Source organism: Helianthus annuus, chromosome 2 (assembly GCF_002127325.2).
Source record: "Helianthus annuus cultivar XRQ/B chromosome 2, HanXRQr2.0-SUNRISE, whole genome shotgun sequence".
NCBI lineage: Eukaryota > Viridiplantae > Streptophyta > Magnoliopsida > Asterales > Asteraceae > Helianthus > Helianthus annuus.
Window position 1 is genome coordinate 10,303,220 of NC_035434.2, and position 19,758 is coordinate 10,322,977.

Genomic DNA, 19,758 nt, shown 5'->3' on the forward strand with positions numbered 1-19,758 from the left:
TCCCTCCCTCTCCCAGATTCGGTGTTCCCTCACCGATTTCTCCCCTCCCCCGAATCGATAAAAAACATGGCGGTAAAAAGGCTGGCATCGGTCACCGATCGGTGCCGCTTTGCCGCTGCCACTCCTTATCCCCGAAGGAGTGGTTAATCACTTGAGAGTGGTAAACTTAAAAATTAACCAATTAGAGAGTGTCACGTCAATCAGTGAAAAGTGTTTAAACTATGCTGAAAAATGTTGGCAATGGTTAGACACTTGCTGATGTGGTAAACTTTTTTTTTTATTTTTTGTTTTTTTTTAATTTAAGATAAAATGGAAAAAACATCAAACTGTTATAAATAAAAATAAAGCATTACATTAAAATCTAAGTTTAAAAAAACTAAAAATTACAAGGCCATCCATATTTTTTTGCGATCTCACGTTTTCTAGCGAGTGTGATTTCCAACATCGAAGGGTGAACATTGTCGGTAGGCCGATTAAATGTCTCAAAGTCATTGTCGTACATTATTTGTCGCAACGCCTCTCGTTGCTCATCCGCCAAGGTCAAGTATTTTTCTTCTCGTATACGTTTAATATCCATTAACTCTTTTTTCATGGCCATGTATTCTTCGAATCTACCGGTTATATCTCTTGGATATTCGTTTCTTGAAGACGGCCCTTTGTCCTTTTTCTCCCTTCTCTTTTGTCGTCTTGGCGAGGGATCCTCGTTTATGTCGGGAATAACGAATCCGCTCGAGACTTCTACATTCGGTGTATCCGCTCTATAAATTCCCGAATCCGAAGACTTTCTTTTTTGACTCGGGCCGAAGCTTTCTTCACCCAACAAGTGTACCGGTTTGACTGCCACTTTGACTGCTTGGTCTCCACTTAGCTTTTGTAACTCGGGTACGTACGCAGTTGTCTATCAAAACAAAAAGTAAACAAACACATCCTCAAATATTAAATCAAAACGTTGAGTTAAATGCCATTTTAGTCCCTGTGGTTTGGGTCATTTTGCCAGTTTAGTCCAAAGGTTTCATTTTTAACCTGTGGGTCCAAAAAGGTTTCACAGTTGCCATTTTAGTCCACTATGTTAACTTTATCCATTTTTTCTGTTAACGAGAAGGCCAATTTGGTCATTTTTTATGTAATTCTGTTAACTAAAAGGGCAATTCCGTCATATAAAATGACCGAATTGACCTTCTCGTTAATAGAAAAAACGGATGAAGTTAACCCAGTGGACTAAAATGGCAAGTAGACTAAAATGACAACTGTGAAACCTTTTTGGACCCACAGGTTAAAAATGAAACCTTTGGACTAAACTGGCAAAATGGTCCAAGGGACTAAAATGGCATTTAACTCCAAAACATTATTGAAAAGTAAAACCTATTGGACTACATACCCTGCCTCCAACATTGATAAACTCGATTGCCATTCCTGCCAAGAGATTTAATGATCAAACTTATGTTTTAGACAATATGATGTCATCTGGGATAGTTGAAAATTTTAAGCGACATTTTTGCCGGCAAAGAAGAGTAAAGTACACAGATGGTCCCTGTGGTTAACCAAAATTTTAGATTTGGCCCCTAACTTTTCAAAAGTACACGGATGATCCCTGTGGTTTGCACTTTGTAACGCATTTAGTCCCATGCTTACAAATCTAAAGGTTTTGGCAGGTCCAGGTTAGGGGCTAAATGCATTACAAAATGCAAACCACACGGACCGTTTGTGTACTCTTGGAAAGCTAGGGAACAAATCCGTGTACTTTACTTGGCAAAGAAACACATCAAAGGCAATGCACACAAGTTATTCAACTGAAACTATAAAACTTAACATTAACCGAAGAGCATCAAGTCATGAAAAACATCAAGCAAACAACCAACGAAGTGAGTTATGTTGACGTGCAGACGCTTTTGCGTACACTCTAATTATAATTACGAAAAGAAATTATTAGATTAGTATACTAAATTTCAAACAAAAATATGATTTAAAAGGTCAACTTGTTGTAAGCATAACTTTATGCGACTTTCAAATCGCAACTTGCTTGACCCAGTTGACAGTTCAGGTTGACCCGCAAACTCACTCGTTAAAAGAAGTCAAAAATAATCAATGCTTAGTTGAGATAATAACCTAGACATTTAAATAAAAACTAGAGTTAACTGCCATTTTCGTCCCTATGGTTTGGTGGAAATGCCACTTCAGTCCAAAAAAAATTTGCGCCAGTTCCGTCCTCAACATTTTTGAAACGTGCCACTTCAGTCCAAAAAGATAACGCCCGTTAAAAACGTTGAGGACGGAACTGGCGCAAGGCGTTATGTTCTTGGACTGAAGTGGCACGTTTCAAAAACGTTGAGGACAGAACTCGTGCAAATTTTTTTTTTGGACTGAAGTGGCATTTTCCACCAAACCACAGGGACAAAAATGGCAGTTAACTCCAAAAACTATTTTAAAATGCTGTATATGTAAAATACATCAGCCTCAACTTCCAACAGTTTGCTTGTTATTGTTTAAAACTTTAAATACGACGAATGTTTGTCAAAATCGAATCTTACCGTTTATTTTTCCAGGTTTTTTGCACCATCTATAATGAATTAACCAATCAACCGGAAAATGACTGCTGACCGCATCAACTTCAACTGAATGCTCAATAACCTACAAATATAATTGCCCACACTCACTGTTAGGGGTGTAAAAGCCGGGCCACTCATAAACTACTCGAGATCGGCTCGCTAAAAGCTCAAAACAAGGCGAGCTTATACGAGATGTCGAGATCAAGCCTAAACTGAAGCTCATTTAATAAACGAGCCTGAGCTGCAAATGCTAGGGGTGCAAACGAGCTGAGCCGAGCCCGAGCTCGATTAACTTATGAGAGCTCGGGCTCGAGCTCGCCTCGATTCGAGCTTTGTTTTCAAAGCTCGAGCTCGGCTCGTTTGTATTTTCTCAAGCTCGAGGTCGGCTCGGGCTCGGCTCGTTTATTATCTATTAATTAGTATATTAAATAAAAATAATATAAATAATAGACTTTTTAGGCTCGCGAGCTCGATAAATGAAGCTCGGGCTCGGGCTCGTTTACTAAATAAGCGTATTTTTAGGTTCGAGGTCGGCTTGTAAATAAGTTTAAATAAGCTCGGCTCAATTCGGCTCGTTTACACAAAGGCTCGATAAGGCTCGACGAGCCTAACGAGCTTCACATGCGAGGCTCGAGCTCGGGCTCGATAAACAAACGAGCTTTGTTTTGAGGCTCAAGCTCGGCTCGGGCTCGATAAGGCTCGGCTCGTTTTGAGCTTTTTCTCGAGCCGATCTCAAGTAGCTCGCGAGCCGCTCGGCTCGTTTGCACCATGCATATATCAAGGTTCACTAGGCTCATTTTACATGTTTGACCCATTTATTGAAAAACATAACCCTATAGGTCGTCTTACAAGTAAGCGGGTCAAAAGTGCAACCTCTTTATTTAACAAATTAAAACTAATCTGAAAAATAATTGTTTACACACCTCTTTAAGGGACATATGCAGTGCTGCACATACTTCTTTAGGAATGCTCGCAGCAGCCTGAAGTGGATGGATTTTTGCCTGAAAATAAATTAATTATTAAATAAGAACTAAGAAGCCGCTCAAGACACAACAAAATGTGTGAAACCATAAAACAAGGATACCAATAAAACATAAATTAAGAGTAGTGGACAGATTAACAGGGGACACATGAAAACCATAAGGTGCTTATTTGGGCTGATATAAGTACAGGATAGAGGGTTTCAACTCCGCTTTTAGATGCAAAAAGAAACAGTAAACGTGCAAGAATACACACACACACACACACACACACACACACACACACATATATATATATATAGGGGATGGTTCAAATGAAAACCACTTTTATTGTGAAAACTCGAAAACTAACTAAAAAGAGCCTAAAAAACACACAAAATTTTTTTTTTTCAATTTTTTTAATAAAAATCGCTGGTTTTTATATATAAAAAAAACTTTTTTTCAAAAAAAAAAAAAAAAAAATTGTGTAGTGCACATGTGTAATAATACACATGTGTAGTACACATACACATGTGCACTACACAATTTTTTTTTTTTTTTTTTGAAAATTTTTTTATATATAAAAAAACCTGCGAAATTTGGTTTGCAAAAAAAAAAAAAAAAAATTGTATGTTTGTTTGCCTTTTTTTAATTAGTTTTCGAGTTTTCACAATAACTAGCGGTTTTCATTTGAACCTTCCCCTATATATATATATATATATATATATATATATATATATATAGGATTAGGTTCAAACGTGAACAAAATCCCATACATGCATAAAGACATTACTTAAAAAAAGTAGGACTGTAAATGAACCGAATGAACACGAACAAAGGCATGTTCGTGTCATTTAACTTTAACCGAAACATGAACATAAAGTCAAACACATTTTTTTTGTTCATGTTCGTTTATTAAGAAAATGGGCATGTTCGCGTTCGTTTATGTTCGCTAGTTTAAAACCTAAACGGACAGTTCACGAACTTAGACGAACATAAACAAACTTAAACGAACATAATTTAACAAACAATAAACAACACAAATGAACATCATTGAAGAAACATAAGTGAACACAAATAAACATAATTGACTAAACATAACGTAATTTTTTATGTAAATTAGCGATTAATAACGATAAATTCCAAAGGAAACCCCATTTTATTACTAGAAAGTGCTGTTACCAATTAGTTATATTTATATAAATAGATAGAAAGTTCTTTTTATGTTCAATATTTATATAATATAACTACTTATGTGTTTAAACTGAAACAAACATAAATGAACGAACATAAACAAATGTAAATTAAACGAATATAAATGAACACAAACGAACGAACATAAACGGACGTTCACGAACATAAATGAGCGAACAAAACGTGTGTTCATGTTCGTTCGTTTAATTAAACAAACAAAAAACTATGTTCATGTTCGTTCATTAAATAAAGCAGCATAAACAAACTTCCCGCCGAACAAGTTCATGAACGTTCGTTCATTTACAGGCCTAAAAAACAGCATAACTTTAGACATCCATTGATAAAAGAGAGAGCACGAATTTGACTCGTCTGACCCGTTTCTTTTTCTAACTAACCTATTTTATATTCCTTGTTTGACCCGTTAAAGCTAAAACATAACATGCATTAGGGAGCATATACTTGACCTGATATAGAACTTCATCTGCAATCCAATCACCGATACCTGAAATAAAGCTCTGCCAAGATGCATATCCCCAATGAGTAGATGAAAACATAATCAAATTCGTAACGATCATTATGTACCATTCTACCAACCTGATCGAGTAAGAGAGTCTTTATGGCAACCTTCTTCTTGCTCAGTGCTTCAAAGAGTTCATCTTGTGTCATTGGCTCCAAAAAGGCATCTGGACCAAGTTCAGATATCGGGGCCACAGTAGCCGGCTGTCGTTAAATATCATCAAAAGTATTAAAATTTAAAATCCCTCCCTAATACGTATACCGAAAGTCCAAAAGTAAAAGAAAAACTGAGCGGTACAAGTGTAACTAGTATATCATACTATCATCATACATTTTCAAGTAAGCGGACTTTTGCAGATCGCCTTTTGTCAATAAACGATAGCTCCAAACCATCGTCTAGCTGGCATTAAAAGTCAAACAAGAGAGTAGAGAGAGAACAAAGATCAACATCTTTCAGGTAGTTATATAAACATCATAATAAAATGAGAAGTAAAATGTCATTTCCGTCACTGTTTTGCGAATTTCGTCCAAAGGTTTGTTTTTCCGCACCCGGATCCAAAAGGTTAGGAATCTTGTCATTTTCATCCGGCCCGTTAACTCCATCCATTTTTCTCCGTTAAGTCAAGGGTATTTTCGTATTTTTCTCTGTTAAGGGTATTTTGAATACTTGTGCATTATGCTAAATGCTTGTACATAAAGTGAAAAAGACTGAATTTCCCTTTAAGTTAACATAAAAGACGGAAATACCCTTGACTAAACGGAGAAAAATGGATGGAGTTAACGAACCAGATGAAAATGGCAAGATTTCAAAGGTTTTGGATCCGGATGCGGAAAAACAAACTTTTAGACGAAAGTCGAAAAACTGGCCAAACCTCAAGGACGAAATGGCATTTTACTCTATTATGAGGTTCTCGGTCTTTACTTCTATAAATAACTTGGAACATTCGAAAGGCCATTCATCTGTATCTCGAACCGCAGACCTGTAGGTATCAACTAAAGTGTCAAATCTCTTTTGCAATTAAGAAAAGCAAACATCATATTTGGAAAAGAACATCAGCTAATCTAAATGTTTCGGTCCAATTTAACTCACAAATTTATGTTTTAACAAGCAAGCCCTAATTGTGCCTAAGATAAAAGTAAAAAATAATTATCAATTATACTTCGTTAGAGCTGAAAACGAGCCGAACTCGAGCTCTGTTAAGTTAGCCCTATTTGTTTTCTAGGAAATGTAATATAATTATTTGAGCCCACAAAAATATGTTAGCAATCAGACCCTAATTGTTTCTAGGATTTATAAAAGAAAAGATCATCACCTTTTATACTTCTTTCCATCAATACCTTTGATATATATAGCACCCGCCGATCCTGAAACACAAACAACAACAATATCAAATATGTAACTCGTTTAACTTACAAGAGCTTGAAATCGGCTGGTTTTGAGCTCCATTTCTAAAGCTTGAACTTGACTCGTGAGTAGTTTTTCAAGCTTGAACTCTGCTCGTTTCGCACTCTATTTATAAAGAGCGAGCTTGACTCGTTTCGAGCTCTATTTCTATTTATAAAGCTCGATCTCGGCCTGTGAGTAGTTTTTCATGCTCGTCTCAACTCTCAAGCACCATTTATAAAGCTAGAGCTTAGCCGGTCAGTACTTCGGCTCGTGAGCAGCTTTTCAAGCTGGGGTTCGGCTTGTTTCTGCTCTATTTCTAAAACTTAACCTCCGTTCGCGAGTAGGCTTAAGTTGTACATCTAAAGCTTGAGCTCGGCTCGTTTGTAGTTTTTCAAGCTCAGACTCTGCCCGTTTCAAACTCCATTTCTATTCTTCTAAAGCTCAACTCGGACTCGACAATCGACTCGTTTCAAGCTCTATTTCTACAGTCGAGCTCGCTCGTGAATAGTTTTTCAAACTCAGACTCGGGCCACTCGGCTCGTTTTAAGCTTTGCTCGTAAAGCTCGAACCCGGCTGACGAGTAGGGATGAGCACGGTACTTACCAAAAATACCGGTACCGAAAAATGGGGAAAAGTGGTACCGGTATCGAATACACCGATTCGGTACCGGTACTTACCGGTGTTTTACCCGTAAATACCGGTACCGTACCGGTAGCGGTACCAAAACACAGGGAAAATGGGAACCGGTACCTAGGGCTGCAAACGAACTGAACTTTCAGCGAACAGTTCATGAACCGTTCGGCGGGAAGTTCGTTTGTGTTCGTTCGTTTAATAAATGAACGAACACGAACAAAAAATTTCGTTCATTTAGTTAAATGAACGAACATGAACAAAGGCCATGTTCGTTCATTTGTGTTCGTGAACGTTCGGTAACGTGTTCGTTTACGTTCGTTTGTGTTCGTTTGTTTATGTTCGTTTGTATGTTCATGTTCGTTTGTGTATAGGAATATATACACACACACATATATATATAGGGTTAGGATCTTGTGAGAAACACTAGGCTAATTGAGAAACTTGAGAAGCATTCTAGACCATACATTTTTCCTAAGCTTTTCATAATATACACATATGTATAGTGTAAAATTAACTATATACATATGTGTATAATTCAAGATTTGACAATATACATATATGTATATAGTCAATTTTAAACTATACATATGTGTATATTACGAAAGGCTTAGGAAAATGTGTGGTTCAGAATGCTTCTCAAGTTTCTCAAATAGGGTGGACTTCTCTTAGGATCCCTACCCTATATATATATATATATATATATATATATATATATAATTTTATTTTATTACCCAACTTATATTATATTATATTGTATGGCCCAACTTATATTTTATCATTTGTTTATGTCATATGTGTTGAGCTTACTTGCTGATGGTTGGACGAATTCAAGTTTATTTTGGTTATAGACGATCTCAAGGTTATTTTGGTGGATTAAATGGAGACTTGAAATTTAAGATGAAGTTTTGAGACACTACTTTGTGTTAGTTATGTTTATAAAAATTATATATTAAGCTACTCAAGTTTGGATAATTAGCTTGGTATATTTTGGGTGGATCTACTTAGTGTTTTTTTTTTTTTTTTTTTTTGTTATGATCATCTTCGAAAGTAAATATATGTTCGTTTGTGTTTGTTTATGTTCATTAACGTTTGTTTGTGTTCGTTTGCGTCTGTGTGCGTTCATGAACGTTCGTTTGTGTTCGGTACCTAAATTAACAAACGAACACGAACAAGTTCATTTCCTTAACAAACGAACACGAACAAAAACTCTCGTTCGGTAAGTGTTCGTGAACTGTTCGTGAACACATGAAATCCTTAACAAACGAACACGAACAAGGCCATGTTCGTGTTCGTTCGGTTCGTTTGCAGCCCTACCGGTACCGAATATACCCGGTACGGTTCGGTACCGGTACCAGGTACCAAATGCTCATCACTAGTGACGAGTAGTTTTTTCAAACTTAAACTCGACAAGTTTAATATAATAATTATATAAACATATATTTAACATATAAAAAATATATATATAAATAATAACAAATGTCTCGTTACTTTTAGACTCAATACTCGTTTAAACTCAACAAACATATACTCATCATTTCTAGGGTTTGTAAAATTGTGCGAACAAAATCCACTAACCAAACTGAAACAACGGAAAAGGAGGAGAATCAAGCTCAATCCACATAATCTTCCCCTTACGATGAGCTCCGACGATTGTTTTTCCGGTGAGAGATGCTTCAAAATCGGAACGTGAAACACCGTCGATGACGTAAGCATCGTCGTCGTCGGCAACAACAGATCGTATAATCTTCTTTCCGATACAGTTCTCTGCAATGGCTCTTCTAGAAGCTTCTACTTCTGGAAGCTCCGGTTCACGCTCTCTCTTTAGAAGATCGTTGTTGCGGTTAATTCGAACTCTTCTAGATTGTTCGTTAGAATGTTCGAACTCTTCTAGAAGTTCTGCTGCTTTGGCTTGCTCAATGAGATCTTTGAAAAAATCCAAGCTACTGTCGCTTGACGAAGAATCAGAAGTGTCGGGCAGTAAAAGTGGTAAAAATATACGAAGATCATCAGCCATTAACAAATGAAGAGAAAAGATGAAGGTTTGAGCAGAAATGAAATTGAAAATAACAATAAGGGGTTATTTACTTATTTATAATGTTTAAAAAATTATTTATTTATTTTTATTATTATTTTTTTAAACATTCAACGGTCCTATGTTTGACCGTTTAACTCCAAGTGTCCATTTTTCGTTTTTGTTTCATGCGGCAAACAATACCCGGACACTTCAACTCTTCAAGATGCACGCCAACCCGCACTGTACCCTGAACCCGTGAGGTGCCTCGCCCTGCCTAAGTTGGCCGCGGCTGGTACTGCACAAGTGATTAACTCGTCTTCTGACTCAAAGTCAACGAGTAACTCGTCTTTTAAGTTAGGGGAGTGGGGATGGTCACTAGTGATAGAATTCCATCACTTACAAACATCCAATCAAGTTCCGCTATGTCATCAATCACTATTCTATCACTCACAAGCCTTTTTAGTGGCGGTGGTCATCACTAGTGATGGAATTCCATCACTCACAAATTTTTTTTTAATTAGAAATTAACAATAAAACACTAAATTATAAATTTCATTAAAATTAAAAAATAAATTACATAGCAAAATAAAAAAACAACTAAACATTGGAAAAAAAAACTTAAATTAAACGGGTGGCATCTCCCAACCCCACCTTTCGCAAATCTCGCGTTTTTGTTGAATTACAGCCGACTTAAACGGTTCGTCGAGATGGGCAATTAAAATTTATATAAAGATGAGGGACCTGAATTGCAATTAAAGGAAAGCTATTTAAAATAGCTAACAAAAGTTGAGGGGCTAATTTGCACTTTTCATCAAAGTTGCTATTAATTCAACATAAAAGGACAAAACAATCTTAAACGGAATTTGTTTCAATATCTGTTTTCAACGCGTGAAGAAAATAACGGAATTTGTTTTCAACGCGTGGACATTTTCGGTGGCGGTGGAAGTTTTGTTTTTATCACGCGTGGACTTTGGCTATCACGGTTGATTAACGATCCACCCCCACTGCCCTTAGATTTAGAGGATGATGACGTTGAAAGAATTTGGAGAGTTTTTAAATCAATACAAGAATAGCTTGGTGAATATTTATCTATTTTTAAGGCTTTAAATTGAACTTTTTGAAGAAAAAAAAAATTGTTATGTCAGGGATTTAACTCAAGTAAGGGTTTTAGGCTCTCACTTGAACAGAACCTCGAATTTTAAGAAAAAAAATTACAGTTGTGAAAATTCGGCTTAGAGCATTAACAATAGGATATTTTTTTTTCTTATTTTTAGCCTTCAAAAAAAAATGTCACATCATCAAGTTTTACTATTGTGTAGTTCATTTTTTATGTCTCTTTTTTGGGTTGTAGTTCTAGGCCAAAAACAAGAAAAAATAAATTGGAGTTGGGGCTCTGTACTGTTATATATATATAGAGAGAGAGAAATAAATAAATGGTTCAAAATAAAAAAAATGTTATAATGACGTGTTAATGTTTTTCCGGTGTTTTTATGTAATCTTATTGGGTGTTTTTGAAAAATAATGTTTTTCTAAGATATCAGCTGAGTAGACACGTTTTTAATGGTTTTATATCTCCTTATTATGAATGGTCTTAGGAAGTGTAGGAACTCTAGTAAACAATCTACGTGTAAAATTAAAGGTAATAGGGAATTAGCAGACAACTATGGAAGTTTGGTGCTGGTGTCGATTTTGGATATGGGATGGGTGTTTCAGTTGACATGATTGGTTGATTTATGAGTCTTTTTGGTGCAAGATTTTTCAGTTGGGGTTTTGTAGGTTTGGGGGAAATTAGATTTGTGATGAACCCTTTTGGGGAGATAGTGAATTGAAATCAAAACTTGGGGTTTGAAGGATTTGTTTTTAGTAAGTTTTTCAATTTAGGGTGGTGGATGTAACTGGGTGGTAGCGGCACCAGGTGGTGGTGGTCAAGTGATGCCGATAACCGGGCGGTGGTGGTCTGTAAGTTAGAAAGAGTGTATGTGTGTAGGTTAGAGAGTGGTGGTGATGGTCGGGTTGTGATGGTGGTAACCGGGTGGTGGTCTGTAGGTTAGGGAGAGAGTGTTTGTAGGTTAGAGAGAGAAAGGAGAGAGAGTGAGAATATTGATTTACTTTGCCACTGATTTACAAGGTCGATTTTAATTTTTTTAATTTGTTATAATAAAAAGTTAAAAGATCATTTTGCCCTTCATTAAAATAAAGGAAAATGACACAAAAAAAAAAAAAAAAAAAAAAAAAAAAAAAAAACTGAATGTTAACTGAAAAATTTAAACAGATTTTGGTTTTGGATGAAAATGGCAACAAAATTAAAACCACATGGACCCAGATTCAAAAGGTTTGAGTTTTGGACTAAAGTGACAAAAGTGACCAAACCTCAGGAACCATTTTGGCAGTTTACTCTAAAACATAATTAAAAGACATTAAAAAACCATGTAGTCTAACTAAGGCTACATTTTTCCCTGATTTGTTTTTTCATTTCCTCATACATTTGTCTTTCGGGTCCAGCAAGGTGATCAATGTTCATAGCGAGTAATTTCAAATCGTATCGTTTTTCTTTCGCCAAATCTTTCTCCTTTTTCAAATTCAATTTTTCTTGAAAAGACGCTTTCTTTCTTCTCTTATTTTCGAGCTTTCTCTTTTTAACTCGAGCATTTCTTGTTGAATTTTTTTGAATGCAACGATATGTTCATTTAGCTTGGATAAATGTTCGGTATAGTCCTCACCCGAACTAGATGAATTCGATGGCTTCTTTTTTGATTTATCTCTACCGGGTGGATGGCTCGCTTCAACTTCAACATTATCATCGCTTAAGTTTAGATCACCATAGTCATCACTTGTGTCGTCGTCATCGCTTGTGTCAAGCTTGCGTTTTGCAGGAAGCTTCTTAGCTCCACTTTGGGTTGTTTTCCACCCTCCTTTTGGTTTTGCAATTTCTTCACTCTCGCTTTCTGCTTCGTCAATGTTCTTATTGCGAGACTTCTTTGGTGGTTTGACCGCTGCTTTGACTGCTTGGTCTCCAGTTAGCTTTTGTAACTCGGGTACGTACGCAGTTGTCTATCAAAAAACAAAAATAAAAATAAGAGTTAAATGCCATTTTAGTCCCTGTGGTTTGGGCCATTTTGCCAGTTTAGTCCAAAGGTTTCATTTTTAACCTGTGGGTCCAAAAAGGTTTCACAGTTGCCATTTTAGTCCACTTGGTTAACTTCATCCATTTTTTCTATTAACGAGAAGGCCAATTCAGTCATTTTGTATGTAATTCTGTTAACTAAAAGGGCAATTCAGCCATATAAAATGACCGAATTGGCCTTCTCGTTAACAGAAAAAATGGATGAAGTTAACCCAATGGACTAAAATGGCAATTGTGAAACCTTTTTGGACCCACAGGTTAAAAATGAAACCTTTGGACTAAACTGACAAAATGGCCCAAACCACAGGGACTAAAATGGCATTTAACTCTAAAAATAAACAAACATAACCTCATATATTCAATCAAAACATGATTGATAGGTAAAACCGATTTGAATAGACGTACCCTGCCTCCAGCGTTGATAAACTCGATCGTCATTCCTGCCAAAAGATATAAGAGTCAAACCTTTTTTTAGACAATACGATATCGTCTGGAATTGTTGATGTTTAAATACGATGAGTGTTTGTCAAAATCGAATCTTACCATTTATTTTTCCAGGTTTTTTGCACCATCTATAATGGATTAACCATTCAACCGGAAAATGACTGCTGACCGCATCAACTTCAACTGAATGCTCAATAACCTACACATTGTCGCCCAAACTCACTGTTAAGGGTGTAAAAGTGGGTCATCCATGCACTACTCGAGATCGGCTCGCTAAAAGCTCAAAACGAGCCGAGCCCGAGCTTATACGAGATCAAGCCTAATCTGAGGCTCGTTTAATAAACGAGCCTGAGCTGCATATATCAAGGTTGACTAGGCTCGCGAGCCTAAATTGAAGTTTGCTTAATAAGGCTAGGCTCGTGAGCCTAAACGAGCCTATTATTTTACAATTATACATATAAGATTAAAAATTAATCAAATGGGTTGTGTTTATCCAATAACACTTTTCGTCCAAATCCAAAATTATTAAAGATTAGTTTCTCAATTACGCGATTTAGGAAGTGATCATATTGAAGACGCTTTTAAGTTAAATCTTTCAAGTTTTACATGCTTGATCCATTTATTAAAAAGAGTAAATTACGTTTTTGGCCCCTGTGGTTATATCACTTCTACTATATTAGCCCAAAATAAGAATTTTTAACATATCTGCCCCCATAGTCTCTATAACTAACCATTTTGGCCCCTAAGTCTAACCATTTTAGCCCCCATGGTCTCTATAACTAACTATTTTGGCCCCCCATGATCTCTAGACGTAGGGGTCAAAATGGTTAGTTATAGAGACCATGGGGGCAGATATGTTAAAAATTCTTATTTTGGACTAATATAGTAAAAGTGATATAACCACAGGGGCCAAAAAGGTAATTTACTCTATTAAAAAACATAACCCTGTAGGTCGTCTTATCAGTAAGCGGGTCAAAAGAGCAACCTCTTTTAATTTAACAAATTAAAAATAATATGAAAAATAATTTGCATACACACCTCTTTAAGGGACATGTGCAATGCTGCGCATGCTTCTTTAGGAATGCTGGCGGCAGCCTGAAGTGGATGGATTTTTGCCTAATAATAAATTTAGTCATTACATAAGAACAACGAAATGTGTGAGACTATAAAACAAGGATACCGACAAAACATAAATTAGTAGTAGTAGACATATTAATAGAGAACGCACGAAAACCATAAGATGCTTATTTGGGCTGATATGAGTACGGGATAGAAGGTTTCAACTCCGATTTTAGATGCCAAAAGAAACAGTAAATGTGCAACAATATATACACACACACTGACACACACACACATATGCATAATCTATGCACATACATGCATAGACATTACTTAAAAACAGCATAACTTTAGACATCCATTAATAAAACAGAGCGCGAATTTGACTCGTCCGACCCGTTTCTTTTCTAACTAACCTATTTTATATTCCTTGACTGTTTGACCCGTTAGGATAAAGCATAGCATGCTTTAGGGAGCAAATAGCTATGCAATTAATACCGGTGATATGTATCGGTTACCGGTCCCCATGTAAAATATCGGTCGGAATATCGGTACCGATATTATCAGCGATATTGACCGATATTTCAGATATTTGTTCAGTATATCACCGATATTCCTGAATCCTGATATCAGTACCTTTCTTCTTAGTTTTACAATTTGTCTTTCTTCTTATTGTTGCTATTAGTGTTTTAAGTCTTAATTGTTAATTTTTAGTGTTAAATGTTGGTGTTTCAAATGTTAATCAGTTCCTAGTTGCTACAATCCTTACCTCTACCCGTAGGAATAGAGAGGCTGCTTCCAGTGAGACCCTCGGCTCGATAGTAGTTTTGCATCAAGCCTTGGACATAAGGCACATAACACTCAGCAATCGGGACAAAGACCGATTAGTGCATGTACCCTTTTGTCTTTCAGCTATCAACGCCACCACATGATGCATGATTGACCGTTCTCAGCTTTTAACGTTATTTTCACGAAACTAGTAAAATAACGTTAAAATTAGTGCACTTTCACTTTTGCCCCCCGATGGCCCACACATATATACATTATATGCGCATACCGCAAGCGGGGCGTACATCAACTGCTTAGGCAAATAGCTATATTTCGAATATTGGTCCTTGACCAATATCCGATATTTTACCGCATTAACTGCTTAGGCAAATAGCTAACCTGGTATAGAACTTCATCTGCAATCCAATCGCCGATACCTGAAATAAAGCTCTGCCAAGATGCATATCCCCAATGAGTAGATGAAAACATAATCAAATTCGTAATGATCATTATGTACCATTCTACCAACCTGATCGAGTAAGAGAGTCTTTATGGCAACCTTCTTCTTGCTCAGTGCGTCAAAAAGTTCATCTATTGTCATTGGCTCCAAAAAGGCATCTGGACCAAGTTCAGATATCGGGGCCACAGTAGCCGGCTGTCATTAAATATCGAGTAAATTACAAAAATCGTCCTTTATGTATGTCACTTATTGCAAACTCTGTCCTTTGTCTTCAATAATTACAGAAAACGTACTCGATGTTTGCAAACCCTTGCAAGTAATGTCCTTTAGCCCTAAATCAGTTAATCTTTGTGGTTAAATCTGACCAAATGGACCCTACATGAGGGTATTTTTATGGTTAAGTCTGACCAAATGGACTCCACATGGGAGTAAAATGACCAAAATACCCTCATGTGGGGTCTATTTGGTCAGATTTAACCACAAAAGTTAACTGAGTTAGGGCTAAAGGACATAATTTGCAAGGGTTTGCAAACATCGAGTATGTTTTCTGTAATTATTGAAGACAAAGGACACAGTTTGCAATAAGTGACATACATAAAGAACGATTTTTGTAATTTACTCTTAAATAACATCAAAAGTTTTAAAAAATAAAATCCCTCTCTAATACGTATACCGAAAGTCCAAAAGTAAAAGAAAAACTGAGCGGTATATGTGTAACTAGTATCATCGTACATTTTCAAGTAAGCGGACTTTTGCAGATTGCCTTGTGGCGTTAAACGATAGCTCCAAACCATTGTCTAGCTGGCATTATAAGTCAAACAAGAGAGTAGAGAGAGAACAAAGATCGACATCTTTCAGGTAGTAAAACAAACATCATAATAAAAGGAGGTAGAGTTAATTACCGATTTCGTCCCTGTGGTTTGTCAAAAATCACTATTTCAGTCCATTAGTTTAAAAATTGCGATTTCAGTCCCTGTGGTTTCACTTTCGTAACCATTTCAATCCATTTATTCTGTAAGTACAGGGACTGAAATGGTTACGAGGTGGACTGAAATGGTTAGAAAGTGAAACCACAGGGACTGAAATCGCAATTTTTAAACTAATGGACTGAAATAGTGATTTTTGACAAACCACAGGGACGAAAACAGTAATTAACTCAAGGAGGTATTTAGTCTTACTTCTATAAATAATTTTGAACATTCGAAAGGCCACTCGTCTGTGTCTGTATCTCTAACTGCTGACCTGTAGGTATCAACTAAATATTTCATTTGAACCCACAAAAATATGTTAGCAATCAAGCCCTAATTCTTTCTAGGATTAAAAAAAAGCCTCGCCTTTTATACTTCGTTACATCGACACCTTTGATATAAATAGCACCCTCCCTTCCTGAAACACAGGCAACAACAATATCAGATGTGTAACTCGTTCAACACTTCAACTTACAATCTATGCAGTTAATGCGGTAAAATATCGGATATCGGTCAAGGACCGATATTTGAAATATAGGCTATCTCGGTGAGATATCGGTGGGATATCGGTAATTTTAATATAATGCAAAATTTATGAATATAGCAATTTAACACCAAGAATTCAGTGATATATCAGTGATATATCGGTTATATATATCGGTCAAATATCGGTTATATCAGTCAAATATCGGTGATATCGGTCAAATATCGGTCAATATCGCCGATAATATCGGTACCGATATTATGACTGATATTTGACACCGATATTTTACTAAGGGACCGATATGACCGATATAACCCATATATCACCGATATTAACTGCATAGCTTACAATAGCTTGAACTCGGCTGATTTTGAGCTCCATTTCTAAAGCTTGAACTAAGCTCATTTTGAGCTCTATTTATAAAGAGCAAGCTCAAGCTCGAAACGAGCTCTATTTATAAAGTTTAAGCTCGGCCGGTTAGTACGTCGGCTCGTGAGCAGATTTTCAAGCTGGGACTCGGCTCGTTTCTGGCTCTATTTTTAAAACTCAACCTTGGCTCGTGAGCAGGCTTTAAGCTCTATTTCTAAAGCTCGAACTCGGCTCATGTGTAGTTTTTCAAGCTCAGACTCGGCCCGCATCGAACTCTATTTCTACTTTTTTAAAGCTCGAGCTCGGGACATGAGTAGTTTTTAAGCTCGGACTCGACAGTCGACTAGCTTCGAGCTGTATTTCTACAGCCGAGCTTGGCTTGTGATTAGTTTTTCAAACGCAAACTCGACAAATTTAATATTAGTTATATAGAACATGTAATTGACATATAAAAAATAGATATAAATAATAAGCATTTTTAGGATCACGAGCAGGTCAAGCTAAACAAGTGACTCGTTTCTTAAAGACAACATGGATTTAAATAATTCGAACGGACTGTTTTTTGCCAATAATAATCCCAACTGAGTTTATTCCCGACAGTGGTCCCAACTTTTTCATTTTGTTTCTATAATGGTCCGTCGTTAAAAAACATAACGGAGTTAAGTTTTTTTCTAAATTACAAACCGATGTTTTCAGGCTTTTGATCAGAACGAGGATACGAGTCGATTGATGTAAAACTTGTCTCGAAACAGTGCTCCAAACGACGAAAACGATGCTTCAATTTGGGTGTTAAAACTTCCAATTAACAAAAATCAAGCCGTTTGGAACACCGTTTCAAGGTAAGTTTTACATCAATCGTATCCTCCTATTTTCCTTCGATCAAAAGCCCTAAAACATCGGTTTGTAATTCAAAAAAAAAAAACCTTAACTCCGTTAAGTTATTTTCAACGGCGGGCCATTATACAAACAAGTTGGGACCACTGTCGAGAATAAACTCGGTTAAGAGTATTATTAGCCAAAAACAACTAGTTCGGATTATTTAAATCAAATTTGCCTTTATTAAACAACCTTATTTTTAGGCTCGGGTTCAAACTCATTTAACCTCGATTCAAGCTTTTTGAAAAGCCGACACGTGTACACCTATAGATCCAGTAATATACCTATAGTCATATACCAATGCGCTTGTGACAGTGTACAATAAATGTTAAAAACTCAACAAACAAATACTCATCATTTCTAGGGTTTGTAAAAAATTGTGCAAACAAAATCCACTAACCAAACTGAAACAACGGAAAAGGAGGAGAATCAAGCTCAATCCACAAACACTTCCCCTTACGATGAGCTCCGACGATTGTTTTTCCGGTGAGGGATGCTTCAAAATCGGAACGTGAAACACCGTCGATGACGTAAGCATCGTCGTCAGAAACAACAGATCGTATAATCTTCTTTCCGATACAGTTCTCTGCAATGGCTCTTCTAGAAGCTTCTACTTCCGGAAGCTCCGGTTCACGCTCTCTCTTTAGAAGATTGTTTGTAGGTTTTCGGTTAGTTGGAAGTCTTCTTCTAGATTGTTGTTCATCTTCGATTATAAGTTGGGCTGCGACCGCTACTGTACGAATGAATAACTCGTCTATTAAGTCTGAATCTGAGTCTGAGTCAAAGAGTAACTTCATTAACTCGTCGTCTGAGTCTGAGGATGATGATGGTGGTAGTGGTGGTGGCAAATTCATCACTTTGAAAGAATTTGGAGAGTTTGGTGAAAAATGGCAAATAAGGTTGTGTATTTATAAGGAAGGGTTTTGGGCTCACACTAGAATTTTTTTTTTTTTTTTTTATCCAGGAATAGGTGGTTTGACCATAAAAGATCATTTCTAGGTGGGCTTGTACTAAAAGAGTGAAAGTAGGTATATAGTTAGTTGATATGGCGATATTCAGGGTGTTTCTGACACAAATTTAGGACTTTATTTAATATCGCTATATCATATACATATATACATCAATATCGCTATTTGATATACATATATACATTAATATCGCCAACTCAAAAACCTATATATATGAATATCGCTATATGGAACGTATATATATATGAATATCGCTATATGGAACATATATATATATATATGAATATCGCCATTTGAAACATATATATATATATATACCAATATGGCCATTTGAAACATATATACATACCAATATCGCCATTTGATATACATATATACATCAATATCGCCAACTCAAAAACCTATATATATGAATATCGCTATATGGAACGTATATATATATGAATATCGCTATATGGAACATATATATATATATATATATATGAATATCGCCATTTGAAACATATATATATATATATATACCAATATGGCCATTTGAAACATATATACATACCAATATCGCCATTTGAAACATATATATTAATATTATATTAATTGGATTCATTGGATGTATATCTCTTTGTCATAGGCTCGGTATTAAAGTTGCCTATATATATATTATATGTTGTAGGTGGGAATATTAAGAGGTCTAGTTTGAATAGTTGTGTTTCAGAAGCATGTATAGAGTGTATTGTATTGTAGTGTAATTCAATTCATACACAGTAAAACTTGCAGAATGGTAAGTCTTTGACGGGTGGTCCGTAGGACAACCCTTAAAAGGCTTAAACATAACGCACATTCTACATTTTATCCGGTTATTTGCGTGAATTAGGTAATCACAAGATGATGTTGATGCAGGTGTTAAAGTGTACAAGATGCGGGTTTTAGAGGGCTTGAATGGAAACTAGAAGTTGGCTTGATCAAGGCGTGTGGGAACCAAGTGAAATGAA

General features: G+C 36.2%; 2 protein-coding genes across 3 annotated transcripts; both read right to left on the bottom strand.

The window, feature by feature from the left end:
- Window positions 1-310: 310 nt before the first annotated feature.
- Window positions 311-11,493, bottom strand: LOC110910281 (formamidopyrimidine-DNA glycosylase). Its single transcript, XM_022154977.2, has 10 exons — window positions 8,811-11,493; window positions 6,529-6,580; window positions 6,138-6,195; window positions 5,547-5,615; window positions 5,294-5,419; window positions 5,164-5,214; window positions 3,470-3,547; window positions 2,529-2,628; window positions 1,379-1,413; window positions 311-898 (listed from the first exon to the last, which is right to left on the bottom strand). The coding sequence occupies exons 1-10, from the start codon at window positions 9,247-9,249 to the stop codon at window positions 377-379; spliced, it is 1,530 nt and encodes a 509-aa protein (XP_022010669.1). The 5' UTR covers window positions 9,250-11,493; the 3' UTR covers window positions 311-376.
- A 113-nt stretch (window positions 11,494-11,606) lies between these two features.
- Window positions 11,607-18,692, bottom strand: LOC110910293 (formamidopyrimidine-DNA glycosylase). 2 transcript variants are annotated; one of them, XM_022154986.2, is made up of 10 exons: window positions 18,202-18,691; window positions 16,439-16,490; window positions 16,283-16,346; window positions 15,837-15,905; window positions 15,174-15,299; window positions 15,044-15,094; window positions 13,856-13,933; window positions 12,917-13,016; window positions 12,779-12,813; window positions 11,607-12,300 (listed from the first exon to the last, which is right to left on the bottom strand). In XM_022154986.2, the coding sequence occupies exons 1-10, from the start codon at window positions 18,653-18,655 to the stop codon at window positions 11,830-11,832; spliced, it is 1,500 nt and encodes a 499-aa protein (XP_022010678.1). In that variant the 5' UTR covers window positions 18,656-18,691; the 3' UTR covers window positions 11,607-11,829. The 2 variants fall into 2 exon arrangements, with proteins under 2 accessions (XP_022010678.1, XP_022010683.1); XM_022154991.2 differs by having other exon boundaries at window positions 11,611-12,300; window positions 12,723-12,813; window positions 18,202-18,692.
- Between the last annotated feature and the right edge of the window lie 1,066 nt (window positions 18,693-19,758).

Coding starts and splice junctions, on each gene's coding strand:
- LOC110910281 (XM_022154977.2), bottom strand. CDS start 9,249: ATGGCTGATGATCTTCGTATATTTTTACCACTTTTACTGCCCGACACT. Junction 5,616..6,137: donor GTTCCAAGTTATTTATAGAA/GTAAAGACCGAG, acceptor TTTTAATGCCAG/CTAGACGATGGTTTGGAGCT. Junction 1,414..2,528: donor AAAACCTGGAAAAATAAACG/GTAAGATTCGAT, acceptor ATCTCTTGGCAG/GAATGGCAATCGAGTTTATC.
- LOC110910293 (XM_022154986.2), bottom strand. CDS start 18,655: ATGAATTTGCCACCACCACTACCACCATCATCATCCTCAGACTCAGAC. Junction 13,934..15,043: donor CAGATGAAGTTCTATACCAG/GTTAGCTATTTG, acceptor ATTTATTATTAG/GCAAAAATCCATCCACTTCA. Junction 13,017..13,855: donor TGCACATGTCCCTTAAAGAG/GTGTGTATGCAA, acceptor GACAATGTGTAG/GTTATTGAGCATTCAGTTGA.